This window comes from Girardinichthys multiradiatus, chromosome 10 (genome assembly GCF_021462225.1).
Source record: "Girardinichthys multiradiatus isolate DD_20200921_A chromosome 10, DD_fGirMul_XY1, whole genome shotgun sequence".
Taxonomy (NCBI): domain Eukaryota; kingdom Metazoa; phylum Chordata; class Actinopteri; order Cyprinodontiformes; family Goodeidae; genus Girardinichthys; species Girardinichthys multiradiatus.
Genome location: NC_061803.1, coordinates 34,961,343 through 34,980,941, shown reverse-complemented (window position 1 = coordinate 34,980,941; position 19,599 = coordinate 34,961,343). Strand labels below are relative to the sequence as shown.

At 40.0% G+C, this 19,599-nt stretch overlaps 2 protein-coding genes across 3 annotated transcripts; one reads left to right on the top strand and one right to left on the bottom strand.

Moving 5' to 3' along the window:
• Nucleotides 1–5,269: 5,269 nt before the first annotated feature.
• kat7b (K(lysine) acetyltransferase 7b) lies at nucleotides 5,270–16,590 on the top strand. The gene is made up of 14 exons (XM_047376103.1): nucleotides 5,270–5,451; nucleotides 7,062–7,212; nucleotides 7,310–7,558; nucleotides 8,929–9,011; nucleotides 9,193–9,276; nucleotides 9,402–9,500; nucleotides 9,621–9,731; nucleotides 9,826–10,017; nucleotides 10,228–10,317; nucleotides 13,646–13,786; nucleotides 13,869–13,962; nucleotides 14,084–14,230; nucleotides 15,470–15,576; nucleotides 15,694–16,590. Exons 1-14 carry the CDS (start codon nucleotides 5,434–5,436, stop codon nucleotides 15,793–15,795), a joined length of 1,668 nt encoding a protein of 555 aa, XP_047232059.1. The 5' UTR covers nucleotides 5,270–5,433; the 3' UTR covers nucleotides 15,796–16,590.
• Nucleotides 16,182–17,281, bottom strand: si:ch211-131k2.2. 2 transcript variants are annotated; one of them, XM_047376105.1, is made up of 6 exons: nucleotides 17,082–17,281; nucleotides 16,883–16,979; nucleotides 16,775–16,804; nucleotides 16,624–16,677; nucleotides 16,418–16,489; nucleotides 16,182–16,322 (listed from the first exon to the last, which is right to left on the bottom strand). In XM_047376105.1, the coding sequence occupies exons 1-6, from the start codon at nucleotides 17,181–17,183 to the stop codon at nucleotides 16,288–16,290; spliced, it is 390 nt and encodes a 129-aa protein (XP_047232061.1). In that variant the 5' UTR covers nucleotides 17,184–17,281; the 3' UTR covers nucleotides 16,182–16,287. The 2 variants fall into 2 exon arrangements, with proteins under 2 accessions (XP_047232061.1, XP_047232060.1); XM_047376104.1 differs by having other exon boundaries at nucleotides 16,314–16,489.
• Nucleotides 17,282–19,599: the final 2,318 nt, after the last annotated feature.

The following is a 19,599-nucleotide window of genomic DNA, read 5'->3' as shown; positions in this document are numbered from 1 at the left end:
TAAAAAGGCAAGCTTTATTGCATTTATTTGTCATACTGTGAATGTAACAGTACAAATGAAAAAGAAAAGTGATCAAATAAAAGCAGTTGCCACAGCAGCAGGAAAAGTTCTAAATATGAAGGAAACCCAAGCAGACCAGATCCCTTCTACAGGTCCTTCTCAAAATATTAGCATATTGTGATAAAGTTCATTATTTTCCATAATGTCATGATGAAAATTTAACATTCATATATTTTAGATTCATTGCACACTAACTGAAATATTTCAGGTCTTTTATTGTCTTAATACGGATGATTTTGGCATACAGCTCATGAAAACCCAAAATTCCTATCTCACAAAATTAGCATATCATTAAAAGGGTCTCTAAAGGAGCTATGAACCTAATCATCTGAATCAACGAGTTAACTCTAAACACCTGCAAAAGATTCCTGAGGCCTTTAAAACTCCCAGCCTGGTTCATCACTCAAAACCCCAATCATGGGTAAGACTGCCGACCTGACTGCTGTCCAGAAGGCCACTATTGACACCCTCAAGCAAGAGGGTAAGACACAGAAAGAGCGGCAGAAGCGCCTGACCTGGGCTACAGAGACGCAGCACTGGACTGTTGCTCAGTGGTCCAAAGTACTTTTTTCAGATGAAAGCAAATTCTGCATGTCATTCGGAAATCAAGGTGCCAGAGTCTGGAGGAAGACTGGGGAGAAGGAAATGCCAAAATGCCAGAAGTCCAGTGTCAAGTACCCACAATCAGTGATGGTTTGGGGTGCCGTGTCAGCTGCTGGTGTTGGTCCACTGTGTTTTATCAAGGGCAGGGTCAATGCAGCTAGCTATCAGGAGATTTTGGAGCACTTCATGCTTCCATCTGCTGAAAAGCTTTATGGAGATGAAGATTTCATTTTTCAGCACGACCTGGCACCTGCTCACAGTGCCAAAACCACTGGTAAATGGTTTACTGACCATGGTATCACTGTGCTCAATTGGCCTGACAACTCTCCTGACCTGAACCCCATAGAGAATCTGTGGGATATTGTGAAGAGAACGTTGAGAGACTCAAGACCCAACACTCTGGATGAGCTAAAGGCCGCTATCGAAGCATCCTGGGCCTCCATAAGACCTCAGCAGTGCCACAGGCTGATTGCCTCCATGCCACGCCGCATTGAAGCAGTCATTTCTGCAAAAGGATTCCCGACCAAGTATTGAGTGCATAACTGTACATGATTATTTGAAGGTTGACGTTGTTTGTATTAAAAACACTTTTCTTTTATTGGTTGGATGAAATATGCTAATTTTGTGAGACAGGAATTTTGGGTTTTCATGAGCTGTATGCCAAAATCATCCGTATTAAGACGATAAAAGACCTGAGAATATTTTGGGAATCTACATAGACAACAGAAGGAAAAAAAACTCAAAAATTTCAGTGATAAACGTGAGAAGAGAAGAAGCTTTGAGTCAACAATACATGAAGATATAACAATCAAAGAACTTAAAGCAATAAAAGATACAGGATACTCAGCTGCAGGGGAGGACAATTTGTGCTATGCTTTGTTCTGACAGCTTTCAGAAGAATCATTAATATTAGTATCAAAATTATTTAATAAAATTTGAAGAGAAGGCATCATTCCAAGAAGCTGGAAAAAAGCAATAATTCTGCCATTCAATAAATCAGGGAAGGACGACTTGGACCCAAATAATTACAGACCAATAGCTTTAACATCCCATTTGTGTAAATGGATGGAGAAAGTAATAGTCAACAGGTTAATGTATACCCTTCAACATAAAGAGATTATTAGTAACTATCAGTGTAGTTTCAGAACAGGCCGATCCACAAAAGATGCCCTGGTTAGAGTATGTAATGATATGGAGAAAACTTTAAAAATGAAAGAAATTATGGTTATTGCATTTTTAGATATTGAAAAAGCATATGATTTAATGTGGAGGGAAGAACTATTAATAAAACTACATCAAATGGGAATAGGTGGAAAACTGTACAACTAACTAACTAGCTATAACTAGCTTCTTTAAAGACAGAAAAATTTGTATGAAAGTTGAACAGGATTTTTCAAGAGATATTAAAACAGAAAATGGTAAACTGCAAGGGGTTGTAATCAGTCCAATATTAGTTAATATTATGATAAATTACATATTTTCTAAGTTAAATGTACAGGGGTTGGACAATGAAACTGAAACACCTGGTTTTAGACCACAATCATTTATTAGTATGGTTTAGGGCCTCCTTTTGCAGCCAATACAGCGTCAATTCATCTTGGGAATGACATATACAAGTCCTGCACAGTGGTCAGAGGGATTTTAAACCATTCTTCTTGCAGGATAGCGGCCAGGTCACTACGTGATACTGGTGGAGGAAAACGTTCCTGACTTGCTCCTCCAAAACACCCCAAAGTGGCTCAATAATATTTAGATCTGGTGACTGTGCAGGCCATGGGAGATGTTCAACTTCACTTTCATGTTCATCAAACCAATCTTTCACCAGTCTTGCTGTGTGTATTGGTGCATTGTCATCTTGATACACGGCACCACCTTCGGGATACAATGTTTGAACCATTGGATGCACATGGTCCTCAAGAATGGTTCGGTAGTCCTTGGCAGTGACGCGCCCATCTAGCACAAGTATTGGGCCAAGGGAATGCCATGATATGGCAGCCCAAACCATCACTGACCCACCCCCATGCTTCACTCTGGGCATGCAACAGTCTGGGTGGTACGCTTCTTTGGGGCTTCTCCACACCGTAACTCTCCTGGATGTGGGAAAAACATTAAAGGTGGACTCATCAGAGAACAATACACGTTTCACATTGTCCACAGCCCAAGATTTACGCTCCTTGCACCATTGAAACCGACATTTGGCATTGGCATGAGTGACCAAAGGTTTGGCTATAGCAGCCCGGCCGTGTATATTGACCCTGTGGAGCTCCCAACGAACAGTTCTGGTGGAAACAGGAGAGTTGAGGTGCACATTTAATTCAGACGTGATTTGGGCAGCCGTGGTTTTCTGTTTTTTGGATACAATCCGGGTTAGCACTCAAACATCCCTTTCAGACAGCTTCCTCTTGCATCCACAGTTAATCCTGTTGGATGTGGTTCGTCCTTCTTGGTGGTATGCTGACATTACCCTGGATACCGTGGCTCTTGATACATCACAAAGACTTGCTGTCTTGGTCACAGATGCGCCAGCAAGACGTGCACCAACAATTTCTCTTCTTTTGAACTCTGGTATGTCACCCATAATGTTGTGTGCATTTCAATATTTTGAGCAAAACTGTGCTCTTACCCTGCTGATTGAACCTTCACACTCTGCTCTTACTGGTGCAATGTGCAATCAATGAAGACTGGCTACCAGGCTGGTCCAGTTTAGCCATGAAACCTCCCACACTAAAATGACAGGTGTTTCAGTTTCATTGTCCAACCTCTGTGTGTATTAAATCATCATTATATGCAGATGACGGGGCAATTTGGATGAGGGGAAGGAATGAGTCACATGTAGTAAGAAGCATTAATCAAATAGAGAAATGATCATATGAATGGGGTTTTAAACTATCTGTAAGCAAGTCCTGCTATATGGTGGAAACAAAAAGCGAGAAAGATTAATATTGATAATCTTACACTATATATTCAGCATTTGGAAATGGTGTCTTAATTCATATATTTAGGAGTATGGTTAGACAGATCATATACGTGGAAAACTCATATGAAACATTTAGAAACAAAGTGAAAAAATGCAATAAATTTAATGAAAGCTGTGACTGAATGTAAATGGGGGGCTGAGAACTGATCATTATTAAGCATCTACAGGGCTTGAATGAGATCAGCTATAGATTACAGATGTTTTGTGTACGGAGCAGCAGCAATTTCAACATTCCAAAAAGTGGACAAATTGCAAAACAGGGCATTAGATGTGTGTTCAGGAGCAATAAAAACCACTCCCATTAATGCATTATTAATAGAAAATGGTGAGTTTCCGTTAGACCTAAAAAGAATAAAACTGTAATTGGATTAAATTAAGGGAAGTGAAGAAGATAACCCTGCATCAAAAACATTACAGAACTATTGGTAATACTCAAGTTTCAGAGGAATGGGCATGGGTGGAATGAAAACTAATGGGCTAAAGTATATGAACTAGATAAGAAAACATTTTCACAGAATAATGCAGTTAGTGTTATTCCTTCATGGCTGTATCCAAAGATTAAAGTAGACATGAGCTTATTTAAAAGGAAAAAAGAATGGAAATTAAACGAAATAGGGGTGAAAACTAGTGTAAATATTAGACATCGGTATTGGCATTAATTGGTATTACAATTACTTTGAAATTTACACAGATGGATCAAAGAACATAAAGGGGAGAGTAGGAATATGGATATTTAAACCAGAGTTTCAAATATACATTTCCAAACGACTTCCAAATAATTTAGCAGTTTTCACAGCAGAGATTGTGGCAGTCAGTATTAGTCTGCAGTGGGTGGAGGAGGTCAGACCAGATAGGGTGGTGATGTGCACAGACTCAAAAGCAGTCATAGAAAGTATACAGGCTATAGGAAACAACAGGAAGGATATATTATTAGAAATTCATCACAGTTTGTTTAGATTGCACAGGGGTGGTATGGATATACGGTTTTGTTGGGTGCCAGCACATGAGGGGATGAAAGCATATGAAACCAAAGATAAATGGGCCACAAAGGCTTTGGGGAATGAAACAACATTACATATTCCATTTGGGAAAGGTAAGAAATAGGTAAGAATTAGAAATATGGCAGAAAAAGTGGAATGAAGACAAGAAAGGGAAAAAAAATCTATAAAATACAAAATTCAGTAGTAACAAAGACTTTGGAGGAAGAAGCCGAAGAGAAGAAGTGATAATGATGAGATTACGGGTAGGTCATACATTTTTGAATGATGTTCTCTATGTAATAGGGCAAAGAACAAATGAAAAGTGTGAGGGTTGTGGAGAAAAAGAAACTGTAGAAAATGTACTAATTAAATGTGTAGTATATTTAACTGAAAGAGAGAAACAGTAGAGTTAGCAGGGCGAGAATGGAGTTTGAAAGGAATTTGGGGAACAGAAGGGAACAAAGAAGAAATTAAAAATGTAAGAAAAGCATTATTTACATATCTGCAGGATATAAAACTGAAAAATAGAATTTAGTTAGTGGAGGTTGTGTAGTTACATACTCTTGTACAGTAGGTGGCGGTATGCACCTTTCCTCCTGCTGGTGTGGGGACCTATTGCTTTCGTCACCGGAAATGTAATTCCCTCCTCCGTCTGAGTAGGAATGTGGCGCCAGACTACCCGGGCGAACACAAACATATTCATGACAATAACCATTAAGTAGTGTCTCCCATTCTCTGTTTTGTCGTCTGTTGATAAGGCATTTCTTTTTTTTTACCCCAACCTCAGTTAAAATAGCGTTAATCAAGGAAGACATGCCGCGCACACGACAGGTAAGAGAACAGATTCAGCGGGTTGCTAAACACGGTTAGCTTTAGCATCAGAGAGCTCCATTCTCCAAGCGGGGAGCTGGAAGGTTCCACGAATTTTACATTTAGCAAGCCGGGAATTTACTGCCCTGAAACAAACTTTAGCTACTTATTCTATCAGACATCGTTAAAACAATCACTTTTCTCGCATTCATTTAGTCATGCTCAGTTTTTATTAAGGTTTTTAACCAATATTGACATCGTTTAGCCTTTGTGGGCGTTATAACCTGGAAAATCACACGTGACATTTAAGGTTTGGTATTACCAAAACAAAGCCAAACATCTGAATTAGATTAATGCCGATTTTGACTTGGAACCATATAGGTGCTAGACATGTTATGTCTTGTTTACACATACGCCGTTAAAATTGCATTTGTGAAGAGTTAAAATTAAAATACTGTATTTTTCAGGGCAGTTCGTCACAGCAGACTCAACCGCTAACTGGCAATAAAATGGGTTGAGGAGACCTGACCTGTTAACTTACTGTGGGTCACTGCAGGGAGATTTGAACGGTTATAGCAATTGTTTAGGGGAAAATGCCTAATTAGACCAGCATTAGGTGTAGCTGTTAGCCCCAAACAGGCTTCCTCTCTGAGAAAAAAAATCAGAGGGTGGTCCATTATCGAAAAGGAGAAAAGAAGACATTTATATTGATGACACCTACTGTCCAGTTTGTGTTTTTATTTGTTAATCCTCAAACATGATCTCACCACGTGGTTTTCATGCTCTTCAGCTTAAGGCACATAACCAAGCCAGTATGTTGGTCTTTTGGTTCAGTTTTCTGAACCAGAACTCATTAAAAGCCCTTAATTCCAGGGTTGTTCAAAGTGTAGCCCGGGTGCCATTTGTGGCCCTTGTGACCTATTTCTTACTTTGTTTCCTTAAAATGTTGCGCGTTTGTTCTATACTGAGTAGCAGGTAAAAAGAACAAAATTCAATATTAAATTATTTAGCATTTTTAATTGGGGAAAAAAACGTATGGCCCCAGAGTCGTTTCAACGCGCTGATTTTGGCCCGTGGACAAAAGGTTTGAACACTGCCGCTTTAATTAAGCAATGTGCAGCAAATGCAATAATAAATGGACAAAAGAAACAAATGTAAAACTTTCGAGAGGCAATAAAATAATCATTTAACCAAACTGTTTAGCTTTGTGCATCACCAGTTACACTCACACAGGTAGTTATGCTTCATGGAAAACACCAAAACAGCACTGACCCGACTTTAAAATTTAGTATTATTGACCTGTAATATAACATACAACAAGCTAAATAATTGTCATCTTTCTTTATGCTTTTTGTTTTGAGTATAGCTTCCAGTAAAGCCTTTTGAGATGTGCTTAGTTTCCTCAAGAAACTAGAGCATCTCCTACCCTGTACCTCCCTACCTCCTCTACTGGCATACTCTTCTTCTGCGCTTTACTTTATGCCTGCGCTCTATTTGTACACTGGCCCTGTTAGCTTTGATTTTAACTGCGTTGTTTGCCAGTCATTCTGGATAAAATCTTCGGCTAAATGCCTGCAATCCAAGTTTGAGGGACGGATATGATAGCAAATAAGAGTTATTTTCTCCCGCAGAGACCTTTGACTGGGAGTGTCTCTGATGGAACAGAAGACTCTGATTCCTCTGCTGAAAGAGAACAGACCAATAGCTCAGAGAGCGATGGAAACATGCCGAAGAGACAACGCCTCACCAGAGCCTCTACCCGCCTCAGCCAGAGCTCTCAGGGTTGGTTGTTATATTTTTTAAGAATACATGTGCTGTCTTTTAAAATCTTAGCTGTGTCATTACAACTTGTTTGACTTTTTTGTCCCTTTCTCATCAGATACTCCAGACTTGAAGCGTCCTGCGGACCATGATGAATCTCCACCGCTCACACCCACTGGAAATGCCCCCTCCTCTGAGTCTGAGCTGGATATTTCTAGCCCCAATGCTTCTCATGATGAGAGCCAATCCAAAGATCAAGCTAACAGAGACTCAGATAAGGACCTCTCCCATCGTCCCAAGCGTCGGCGCTGTCATGAAACGTACAACTTCAACATGAAGTGTCCAACCCCTGGGTGTAATTCCCTTGGTATGATTTTAGCCTTGATGCACATTTTCCCAATACGCTTGTGAAATAATTTTTTTAAAGCACTCCACGTTTATTGACGTCCCCGTTAAACATGTGAAGCCTTAAAATAGGATAATCTTACACTGAACCAAAATCAACCTTTAATATTAGTGGTATAAAAAAATACAGCTGCTTTGCGCAAACCTATTTTGCGGATAGGACAGCACTGAGTGTTCTCCTATAACATTTCCCACGGTTGGAGCATACCGAGAGACATCTATAACCATTCCTGTTTGGATGATCTCCAGACCTTCAAGAGTCCTGGATCCTCTGCTGTTGTCTCCACTCTTTAGTTCACCCCACCACGTTCTGTAGGATTTGGATCTGGGGGCTTATATGACCATCGAATAAGACTAGATTTGTGTCAAGTGAACCTTTTCTTTGTCAATTTGTCCTTATGCGTTGGATCAGTATCCAGCTGAGAGAACTCATGGTCACCCATTTGAGGACTATAATTCTGATTTGCGTCAGATTCTGCTGATGAGCATATTTCTGATATGAGACAACCACTGTAGGATCATCTGGTGTCTGTTAACCGCTGCTGCTGCTGATTCAGCTTTCTATGACATCTCTGGGTCAGACCTGTTCTGCACAAAGCTCAAAGGTTTAATGGGTTTTTGACTACTTCCCGAGGTGGATCAGAGGTGTGTTCTTGTTGGGTTGACTTCAAACGTCCTGTTTGGTGCTGTAGTCGTTCAGTGTAAGGATGATCTGAAAGGGGCATTGGTGTCATGTGTGTTGGCTCGGTTTCCCTAGAAAAGACTTTTTTTTTTTTTTTTTTTTAAGCCATGTTAAATAATAAACTGAACCTGGCTGAATAGTGTGACAGCTTGGATCTAATTGGAACGTCTGTAAATGGACTTTGGATTATGATTGAATTAAATTAACTTGTTTTTTGTAAAGTGCCTTGAAACCATATTTGTTGTCAGTTGCCGCTATATAAATAACCTGGATTGAACTAATTGAATATAAATTGTATATATTGAAAACACCCCAGGGTAAGAAGGCAGACACGGATTGCCAATTAAATGTTTATACACCCGTACAAACTCATTAAGCATGAGTTAAAAATGTGGAATTTGTTAGGCGTTGATTTTATTAAAAACATTTATTTCTTAACATAGAGTTTTAATTTCCACTGAATCTAAACTAAATCTAAAAGTTGTGTTTTCTCATATTTTGAATGTCTTATTTGTGTTGTGATGAAACATGATTTTATACATTTTTCCAAGGTATTCCAGATATTTGAACAGTACTACATTTGGTTGTATTGCATTAATTTCTGTACCACCAAATCTTGGTTTCATTCTAATAATTCGTTATCTGTGTAGGTCACCTCACTGGGAAACATGAGCGTCATTTTGCTATATCAGGCTGTCCTCTTTACCACAACCTCTCTGCTGATGAGTGCAAGGTAAAGTTAACAACCAGTATGGTGTCTAAAGTGCAGTTTGATTAGAATTGCTGGTTTTAATGAACAGTGCAGCATTGTTTCAGACTGAGAATACATGGGGAGACGTTTGCTGGGGTGATCTTCGTATTTCGGCTGCAGTAGGACCCCACCAGGCTTTAATGCTTTATTTGTTTCTTGTCAGGTGAAAGCTGTCAGCCGTGAGAAACAAGAAGAGGAGATGAAGACACCTGATGATGGAAATTCACGACATGCAACTCGCCACCAGGTAGTTGGGATTATTTGGCATCACAGCACTTTCGTTGTAGGTTTTGAAGTTTTTACAGTTCTTGACAGAAGACAGTTCTGATGCTTGCAGGAAAATGATTTGTTTGTTTGGATGTTCATCTCTAGACACCAACACCAAAACAGAGCAGATACAAGGAGCAGGTTGCTGAAATGAGGAAGAGGAGAAACTCTGGCCTGCAGAAAGAACAGAAGGAAAAGCACATGGTATCTTAACACCCGACACATGTCATCATCCACCTCCTGTGTTTGCAGCTGTGATTTCTACTTCATTATAACGCAGGCGTTTTGTGTAACTGTATGATTGACCTCCTGTTCTGTCCACAGGATCATCGGCAGACGTACGGCAACACCAGAGAGCCTCTGCTCGAGAACATTACCAGCGATTATGACCTCGAGTTGTTCAGAAAAGCTCAGGCCCGTGCATCTGAAGACCTGGTAATGGCAGCTGTTTTATTTAGCTCTCACGTTATATTTGAAAGCCAGCATTCCTTTAACAGATCTGTTTTCTCTGGGATGTGCCATTCTGCAGGAGAAGCTGCGTATCCAGGGTCAGATCACAGAGGGCAGCAACATGATCAAAACCATCGTGTTTGGCCGCTACGAGCTGGACACCTGGTACCACTCACCCTATCCTGAGGAGTATGCACGTCTCGGCCGCTTGTACGTCTGTGAGTTCTGCCTGAAGTACATGAAGAGTCAGACCATTCTCAGGCGACACATGGTGAGACTTTAGACCGTACTCTGAGAAGCAGCAGATCCCTTGTCATGTCAGGCTGACCAGTTCTCAGGCATTATGGGATGTTTTGGCAAAAATTATCAAAATATTTCTGAGCTTGCTGCTAAATATACTGAACCCATTCCATATATGTTGAGTTTTGCTGAGGTTTTTTGTAATGGTGGCTCCTGGTTCTTGTATCCTATGTGTTATCAGGCCAAATGTGTGTGGAAGCATCCTCCAGGAGATGAGGTCTACAGAAAAGGCTCCATATCTGTGTTTGAAGTGGACGGCAAAAAAAATAAGGTACAGAAACTTGAGCTTCGATTTCATTTCTACCTGTCTGTCCTTCCATTTGTCCTTCTGTCTTCTGTCCATGCATCTGTTGAGGGTTTCCCGTATTATACTGGACTTCCGTAACAGTCAAAGTGCTTTGATTGTAATTTGTAAATGCAACAGATCATAACCGAAGTCATTTGAATTTATGTTTCCCACAAATAAAGCAAACTAAAAGCACTGTTCTAAATCTCCATAACGTTTTAAAAAGATGACAAAGAAAGTCTCTCATTACTCACCCTAACATGTATCTGCACACTGCCAGGCACTTCTACATGGCATGGAATGTCAGGTTGTTTGGAAAGGAATTATAATCAGAATCAGCTTTATTGCCAAGTTCGTACATACAAACAAGGAATTTGACTCTGGTACACTTTGCTCTGGTTTTTGTTTTTTACATTAAAGAATATACATATATACAATATACAAATATACACATACATAAAAAAAAAGGTGCATTTGCAACATCTGTATGCTGTTGTTTGGTACTCTATTGAATGTTCATCAGAGAAACAGCCTGGGGTAAGAAACTGTCTCTGTGGCGGCTGGTTTTAGTAAACAGTGCTCTGTAGCGGTGGCCTGAAGGTAAAACTCTGAACAGTTTATGTGCAGGGTGTGTGGGGTCTGCAGAGATTTTAGCAGCTCTTTTCCTGACCCTAGACCTGTATAAGTCCTGGATGGAGGGAAGGTCAACTCTGATTATTCTCTCTGCAGTCCTGATTATTTGTTGCAGTCTGGACCTGTCCTGTTTTGTGGATGAGCCAAACCACACTGAGATGGATGAAGACAGGACAGACTGAATGATGGCAGTGTAGAAGATGACCAGCAGCTCCTGTGGAAGGTTGAACTTCTTGAGTTGCCTCAGGAAGTACAGTCTCTGCTGGGCCTTCTTTCGAACAGTCTCTATGTGTGAAGACCATCTCAGGTCCTCAGAGATGGTGGTTCCTAAGAACCTGAAGTGGTCCACAGCTGACATATTAGTGGTGTTCTCCAAAAGTCCACTACCATTTCCACAGTCTAAGGGTTAGGGCGCAGGGCGGACAGAGGTCCAATTCGACCAGAGTCCATTTTAGCCGGATGTCGGAGCACGGCCAGAATAAGTCTGCATGAATCATACCACACCAACAGGAAACAGAACAAGTACATCCGGATTTTTGAATTGGATCAGTTAGATTTAATTTCGCTTTGGGCTTAATAAAGTATCTTTGAATTTGAATTAGATCAGTTGCTGGGCTATATACATTGACTAATGTATTATAAACCAAGCAATTAAACATTAAATTCACCAAATGAAGCAACAAATATAGCTTCTCTGCACTCAGTGAACTCACTCATTGTAGAACAAAACACATGAAAATATCTGGATGCGTAAAAACAGAAATGAAGCAGTTTACAGGTCCTTCTCAAAAAATTAGCATATTGTGATAAAGTTCATTATTTTCCATAATGTCATGATAAAAATGTAACATTCATATATTTTAGATTCATTGCACACTAACTGAAATATTTCAAGTCTTTTATCGTCTTAATATGGATGATTTTGGCATACAGCTCATGAAAACCCAAAATTCCTATCTCACAACATTAGCATATTTCATCCGACCAATAAAAGAAAAGTGTTTTTAATCCAAAAACGTCAACCTTCAAATAATCATGTACAGTTATGCACTCAATACTTGGTCAGGAATCCTTTGGCAGAAATGACTGCTTCAATGCGGCGTGGCATGGAGGCAATCAGCCTGTGGCACTGCTGAGGTCTTAGACTCTCAGGTCAGGAGAGTTGGCAGGCCAATTGAGCACAGTGATACCATGGTCAGTAAACCATTTACCAGTGGTTTTGGCACTGTGAGCAGGTGCCGGGTCGTGCTGAAAAATGAAATCTTCATCTCCATAAAGCTTTTCAGCAGATGGAAGCATGAAGTGCTCCAAAATCTCCTGATAGCTAGCTGCATTGACCCTGCCCTTGATAAAACACAGTGGACCAACACCAGCAGCTGACACGGCACCCCAGACCATCACTGACTGTGGGTACTTGACACTGGACTTCTGGCATTTTGGCATTTCCTTCTCCCCAGTCTTCCTCCAGACTCTGGCACCTTGATTTCCGAATGACATGCAGAATTTGCTTTCATCTGAAAAAAGTACTTTGGACCACTGAGCAACAGTCCAGTGCTGCTTCTCTGTAGCCCAGGTCTGGGGAATGCGGCACCTGTAGCCCATTTCCTGCACACGCCTGTGCACGGTGGCTCTGGATGTTTCTAGTCCAGACTCAGTCCACTGCTTCCGCAGGTCCCCCAAGGTCTGGAATCGGCCCTTCTCCACAATCTTCCTCAGGGTCCGGTCACCTCTTCTCATTGTGCAGCGTTTTCTGCCACACTTTTTCCTTCCCACAGACTTCCCACTGAGGTGCCTTGATACAGCACTCTGGGAACAGCCTATTCGTTCAGAAATTTCTTTCTGTGTCTTACCCTCTTGCTTGAGGGTGTCAATAGTGGCCTTCTGGACAGCAGTCAGGTCGGCAGTCTTACCCATGATTGGGGTTTTGAGTGATGAACCAGGCGGGGAGTTTTAAAGGCCTCAGGAATCTTTTTCAGGTGTTTAGAGTTAACTCGTTGATTCAGATGATTAGATTCATAGCTCGTTTAGAGACCCTTTTAATGATATGCTAATTTTGTGAGATAGGAATTTTGGGTTTTCATGAGCTGTATGCCAAAATCATCCGTATTAAGACAATAAAAGACCTGAAATATTTCAGTTAGTGTGCAATGAATCTAAAATATATGAATGTTAAATTTTCATCATGACATTATGGAAAATAATGAACTTTATCACAATATGCTAATATTTTGAGAAGGACCTGTAACTGGTTTAACTTCCACCGAATGAGTCGTTTTGGACTTGTTACAGCATTTATCCAATGGCTTTTATTGCGCGATCTGCAAATGGTTCTTGGAGTTCCTCCGGGCTTCGGACCGGACCGGAGCAGATACAGTGTAAATCCAGGGTTAGATTCCAGATGTTACTCCATAAAGATCAGACTGGCAAAAAACAGCTACTATTCTGCATAAAAAGCATTTTTACTTAAAAAAAAACTTGGGTAAAATCGGCATGTGACGTTCTGTATGTCGTTTTAATCTTCCACCACTGTGCACAACGTGTGACTAAAGTAGAATTATTTAGTTAAAAATAATATTATAATTCATTTTCATCAATATAAGACAACAAAACTGCTGCTGAAAGATGTGTGAGAACCCTGAGGGAACATCTTTGATTAAATGTCGAACTGTTTCATCCCCAGATTTACTGCCAGAACCTGTGTTTACTTGCCAAGCTCTTCTTGGACCACAAAACCCTTTACTATGATGTGGAGCCTTTTCTCTTCTATGTGATGACAGAGGCTGACAACACAGGCTGCCATCTAGTGGGCTATTTTTCTAAGGTAAAACTAAAACAGTTGGTCTGTAACATTCTTAACTAGTTCTAGATCTGTTTCTAAAAGTATTTACGTTTTTTATTTAAAGGAGAAGAATTCCTTCCTGAACTACAACGTGTCTTGTATCCTGACGATGCCGCAGTACATGAGGCAGGGATTTGGCAAGATGCTCATTGACTTCAGTATGTATATGAAACTTGATTTTTCTTTAATTCCACCAGCAGTAATCAAATGATTGAGGAAGACTGCAGAGTGTATTTTGGTTGTTGCTGTTTTGCTGACTGACCGTTTGTGCTGTTTAAGGTTATCTGTTGTCCAAAGTGGAGGAGAAGGTGGGTTCACCAGAGAGGCCTTTGTCTGACCTGGGGCTCATCAGTTATCGCAGCTACTGGAAGGAGGTGCTACTCAGATACATGCACGACTTTCAGGGCAAGGAGATCTCCATCAAAGGTGAGGGACTCAATAGGCAGCTGTTTGGGTACTTTGTAAGGATTAAGTTGTTTTGGACTGTTTCCCATGAAGTTCACATAGGTGCATTCCATTAAATTGGAATGTCATATAAAACTTCATTTATTTCAGTAATTCAGTTTGAGACATGAAACTTATAGAGCGGCGGGGCATGGAGGAGATCAGCCTGTGGTTCTGCTGAGGTGTTCAGGAAACCCAGGTTGCTTTATTGGCGACCTTCAGCTCATCTCCATCGTTAGCTCAGGTTTCTATCATTTTTCTCTTTGGAGTAATGTTAACATGAGCTTTGGGTCAGGCCAGGGTGGCGGCCAACCAGCACAATGATATCAAGTTCATTACAGCAGGTACTGTTACTGCTGGCCGTGTGGACAGATGTCAAGAAAAATTAAACCAGTGTCTCCATAAAGCTTCATAGCTGAAGGAAGCATAGAGTGCTCTAAAGTCTCGGACGCACTGACTAGACTATAAAACACAGTGGCCTAACTCCAGCAGATGACCAGACTCTGCAACTCATCACGGTCTGTGGAAACATCTCACTGGATCTCAGGCAGCTTGAATTCTGTGCATCTCCACTTTTCCTGCAGACTCTGGACCTTAATTTCCAAATGAAATGCAGAACTTACTTTCTGAATGAGGACTTTGGGCCACCGAACAACAGTAAAGCCCTTTTTGTCCTTTGCCCAGGTAAAATGTTTCTCACTGGGTCTCTGGTTTAGGTGTGTGTTCACACAAGGAAGTTGTACCCAATGTCCTGGATACGTCTGTGTGTGGCAGCTCTTAAAGCTCTGATTCCAGCTGCAGTCTACACCTTACAAATGTCTCCAATCTCTTCAATGGGCTCTGCTTCACAAATCCTCTTAACACTGCAGTTATCCCTGATGTTTGTGCAGCCTTTTCATCTACACTTTTTCCTTCCACTCAACTTTCTTTTAATGGGCTTATATACAGCACACTGTGAAAATTTAGTGTCGTTAGCAGTGAACTTTTATGGAGTACTCTCTGTGGAGGGTGTCAGTGACTGCTGGACTAAAGTGTAACACATCGGTATTGAAAATCATTTTATTGGTCTGATTTAATCCTGAGATTTGGGTTTTTTTCAGCTTTAAACCAGAATGTATCTTTATAACATGAGTTCCACTGTATAAATTGAGTTACTAGAGTAAGCTAACATTATTTAGATGCACCAGCGATTGTATTATTTACATTGTTTTCTATGTTCAGAGATCAGTCAGGAAACTGCAGTTAATCCGGTGGACATTGTCAGCACTCTGCAGTCTCTACAGATGCTGAAGTATTGGAAGGGAAAGCACTTAGTTCTGAAACGACAGGTAAGATCAGCTTTTATGTTCCACTGAATAACACAAATGTCCTTTGAAATCATCATCAGATTGTGCTTCATTCCACTCGTTTGACCACTGCCTGCTGGTTCTGTTTCCTCATCCTAGGACCTGATTGACGAGTGGAAAGCCAAGGAGGTCAAGCGAGGTAACAGCAACAAAACTATCGACCCGAGCTCACTAAAGTGGACCCCTCCCAAAGGGACATAAGCACAGGACCCTCAGGCTACTGAAAGGAACCCACTCTATACCAGCCTCTGAAACCACAAGTAGCCTAAGACCTTTGACTCGTCTTTCAAGACCAGTGTTACATTTATTTTACAGTTGAATCCAGATCATTTCTCTGCATCTTTTCTTTTATATTCTCAGCATCTTGAGGTTAAAGCAGGTAAAGCTACCGGAAGCTGTCTTTGTTTTTTAAATTGGCCTTCGTCTACTCCGTTGTGAACGTTAGATGAACTGATCTAGTTTGGTGGAGAAACATGAATGTTCTGCTTTGCTTAATTGAACACATACATTCAACTACATTTTCAGCTTTCTTTATTTCTTTCAAAGAATGTGCACCATAAAGACGGTAATTATTCCTGTTTGGCATGATCGGCGAAAAAAAAAGCAGGGTGAAATTTTTTACTAAAAATATTTTTTATAGTCTTTGGTTGGTGTAAACATTGTATAGACGTTATGTTTTTCCTGTAAGTCTGATTAGTACAAGATGTGGATCCATTCCTTTAGGGAAGCTGCCAAATAAATGGAAAAAATGAGATTAGATTTTGAATTTGCTTAGAAATGATTGGTGACACAACCTCAGGTTTTTGTAGTGCTACAGTCACACCTTGCTTGTATGGTTCCTCAGGGTGGTGGACCTCTCTGGTTGTTGCAGAAGAAATCATCCCACTTAAAGACTCTGAAATAAACAGAAAACATGTGAATGGGACCACATTGTGATTTTCATTGCTTTTAAGTGTTTGTCCACATTTTGAAATAAAGCTGCCTTGATACTTTGAACTTATTGTTTCGCTTGCTTTAACAGCTGCTCACCTTCAGTGGAAACACTTCTTCCCATCAGGCCCACAAACGCCTCCCCTTTATTTCCTACAAGTAGAAAATTAGATTTTTTTATCTACTCACATTTTAAAATTTTAGATTTTTTTTTTTTTTTTAAGAAAAGGGGAGAGCTGAGATTACTCACGCCTTTTTACTTGAAATGGTTTTTTTGTCACTGTGAAGAAATAAAATCATGTATATTATTGAAATTACACGGGTGCTTCGTTTCGGCAAGGATGTGTTTAGATGTTACCTGCTCTTTTTCCCATCAGTCCATAGAAGCGAAGGGCTTTCGACCTTTTCATCAAACCTTCCACAGGGCTGGTCACATCTGTATCCGCAGTCTCATACTGTCAGGAAAACGATGCATTGGCATCAATTTAAGGCTCATTCCATTAATGGTGGAAGAATCCTCAACTAATCTGTGTGTTAAATAAACCCGTAGCTCTTACCTGCCAGTGTCTGGGCAGCCTTCTCTCCTTGGTGCTGCTAGTAGATGTTTGTACCAGCACACAAAAAGTCGTGACGACAAGCTTGATCTTCCAGTTTTCCATCTTTTGGTGAAGAAAAATAATTCAGTTCAGGTTTCCTACAATTAAAGCTGTATTTTAAAGAATTTTAACTAAATAAAATGCAACGACGTCTGGTGACTTGTCTTCAGTCTTCTGTTGTAGCCTAACCCAAGCTGTATTTATATCCTACACCCGCTTGCTCTACAGGACCCCTCCCCTCAAAGCATAATTACCAACGCATCACATCTAACGTTTCATATATGTACCATTGAAGCAATTTTCTTCATACAGTCCTTGTAATTAAAACAACTGGAAAAACCATTTAACAGTTAAATATGATGCATATTATAGATTATTCTAGAGAAGGACTAAAATGACAAAAGCTTTACAAGCAACAGGAAATATCATCTCCAAGCTTAAATATTGACTTTTTGAACTGGCACCTTTCATTTCCAGTTTTATTAGACATTTGGATTGTTGTCGGTCCTGAAAACACCCTTCTTCCTCATTGGTCACCTTATGATGTGCACACACTGCTTTGATATGATGGAGACAGGAAGACGCCTGGCTTTGAGTGAAGCTTTGCTAATATATCTGGCTTGTTCTACGACTTCTTTTCTGTTCTGCTGATTGACTTGGTGAGCTATCTCCAGATCTCAAGAATAAATGCTGCAATTAATTTAATTATGATTAAATGTACAGTAATATACAGGACTGTAGCCGTGCATTATTTATTGTCTTTGTGCTGAGATTTTATATGTTATTAAACCTTCATAATCTTTAATGCTCAGTATTTAAATGTTCTGTTTCTAAGGAAATGTGAACTCTTCTATCACTACGGCCATAGAAATGACTAGAGAGGCAATTACGAGACAATCCATGTGCTGTGAGGACACCCACTTGAAACAAAGCTGACAACAAACATCAAATGCTTTGATCCCCACACAGGTGCTTCCACAAACAAGAAAAGCCTGCGACAATTACGCCTGAAAGGCAATTACACCTGAACAGCCCTCATGTGTGCAGTCTTAACCCAGAGCCTGACGTGGAGAGGCGAATCAAAAGAAATCAGAGGCGCAGGATCTGCATATAAAATGGCTGAGTCACAAAAGAGCCCCTGTAATGGCCGGACGCCGCGTTTCAATGTGACGCAGAGTGGATTTTGATTTACTGCAGGGAGTTGAATCGAAACTTAACCTAGGATTTCATTTCTATGCAGGTGAATTCATGGGAACAAAGGAAAATAGAGGTAATGGGCATATCTCCTTTATTTTGGTCGTTCCTGACAAGTTAAAATTCAGTTTCATCTTAAACATGGCTGGCATGTAGTTGGTAGACAAGAACAACATCACATCAAGATATTAATCATCATTCAGTCAGCATCATTAATTCTTGAAAAACTTACTTCACCTCAGAAATAGGTGATCTCACACTGCCTTTAGCACTTTGACATGATGGATAATTCATACAATGGATATAGAAATGGCACACACTCCTGTTATATTCCATTATAAATGATTACACATCTTTATTTATTTTTGGTATATTCCTTGCAATTCAACTGAAAAACAAACAAATGTGTTAAAAAATCTTTGAAAAATGAAAACAGACACAATTATCCAAAGCAAAAAAACATGCTTACATTCCATTTCAGCATTTAATCTTGAGTTCAGCTATCTTAAAAGTATTTTCTTTACATCTGTTTAGACTCATTTGCATACTTTGGCTAAAGCTATGATTTGCAAAACCATACAGTTTAAGGGACAGGCCCATTCTGACCCCCATATCTTTGTTAAAGTGGTTTTCTCACAAGAGGTCCATGGGGAACCATTCGACTGAGGGGGTCCTGTTGATGGCGTTTGGTCTAAACTGCATGATTTCATGTTGATGTCTTATTCTCATCGGGCTTCAGTGAAAAATAAACCCAGCAGTCGTCTGCATAAAAATGAAAGAAAATTATATGTTTCTAGAAAGTAACACCAAGTGGCAGAATGTACAAGGAAAAAATAATAACCAAGAATGGAGCCTTGTGGTATTCCCCAGGAGAGGTCAGAAAAAGCAGAGATAACATCATTGATGCTGACACAAAAATTTCATTTGGAAAGGCAAGACCTCATAATCTATTGTTTCAAAGACCTTTATTGGTGTATATTGTTTATTTTTATTGTGTTTTATGCTGGGACAAACGAATTGCCCTGTTTGGGGATTAATAGACGTATCAATTAATCAATCAATCAATCAAAAGGCGCTGTTAGGTCCAGTAGGGCAAGTCGTATAGGGCAAGATGTCATTTAACATAAAACATCAAAAAGTTACAGTAAGAATCTTCACTTAAGTCCTAAAGGGCCCATAAATAACTGAGAAAATAAAAGGTTTGAGGCCTCAGTCTCAATACTGTGGGTGTATTCATGTTGTAAAAATGTCCACATGCTCTGAAATTTAAACTAACTTAAATAAG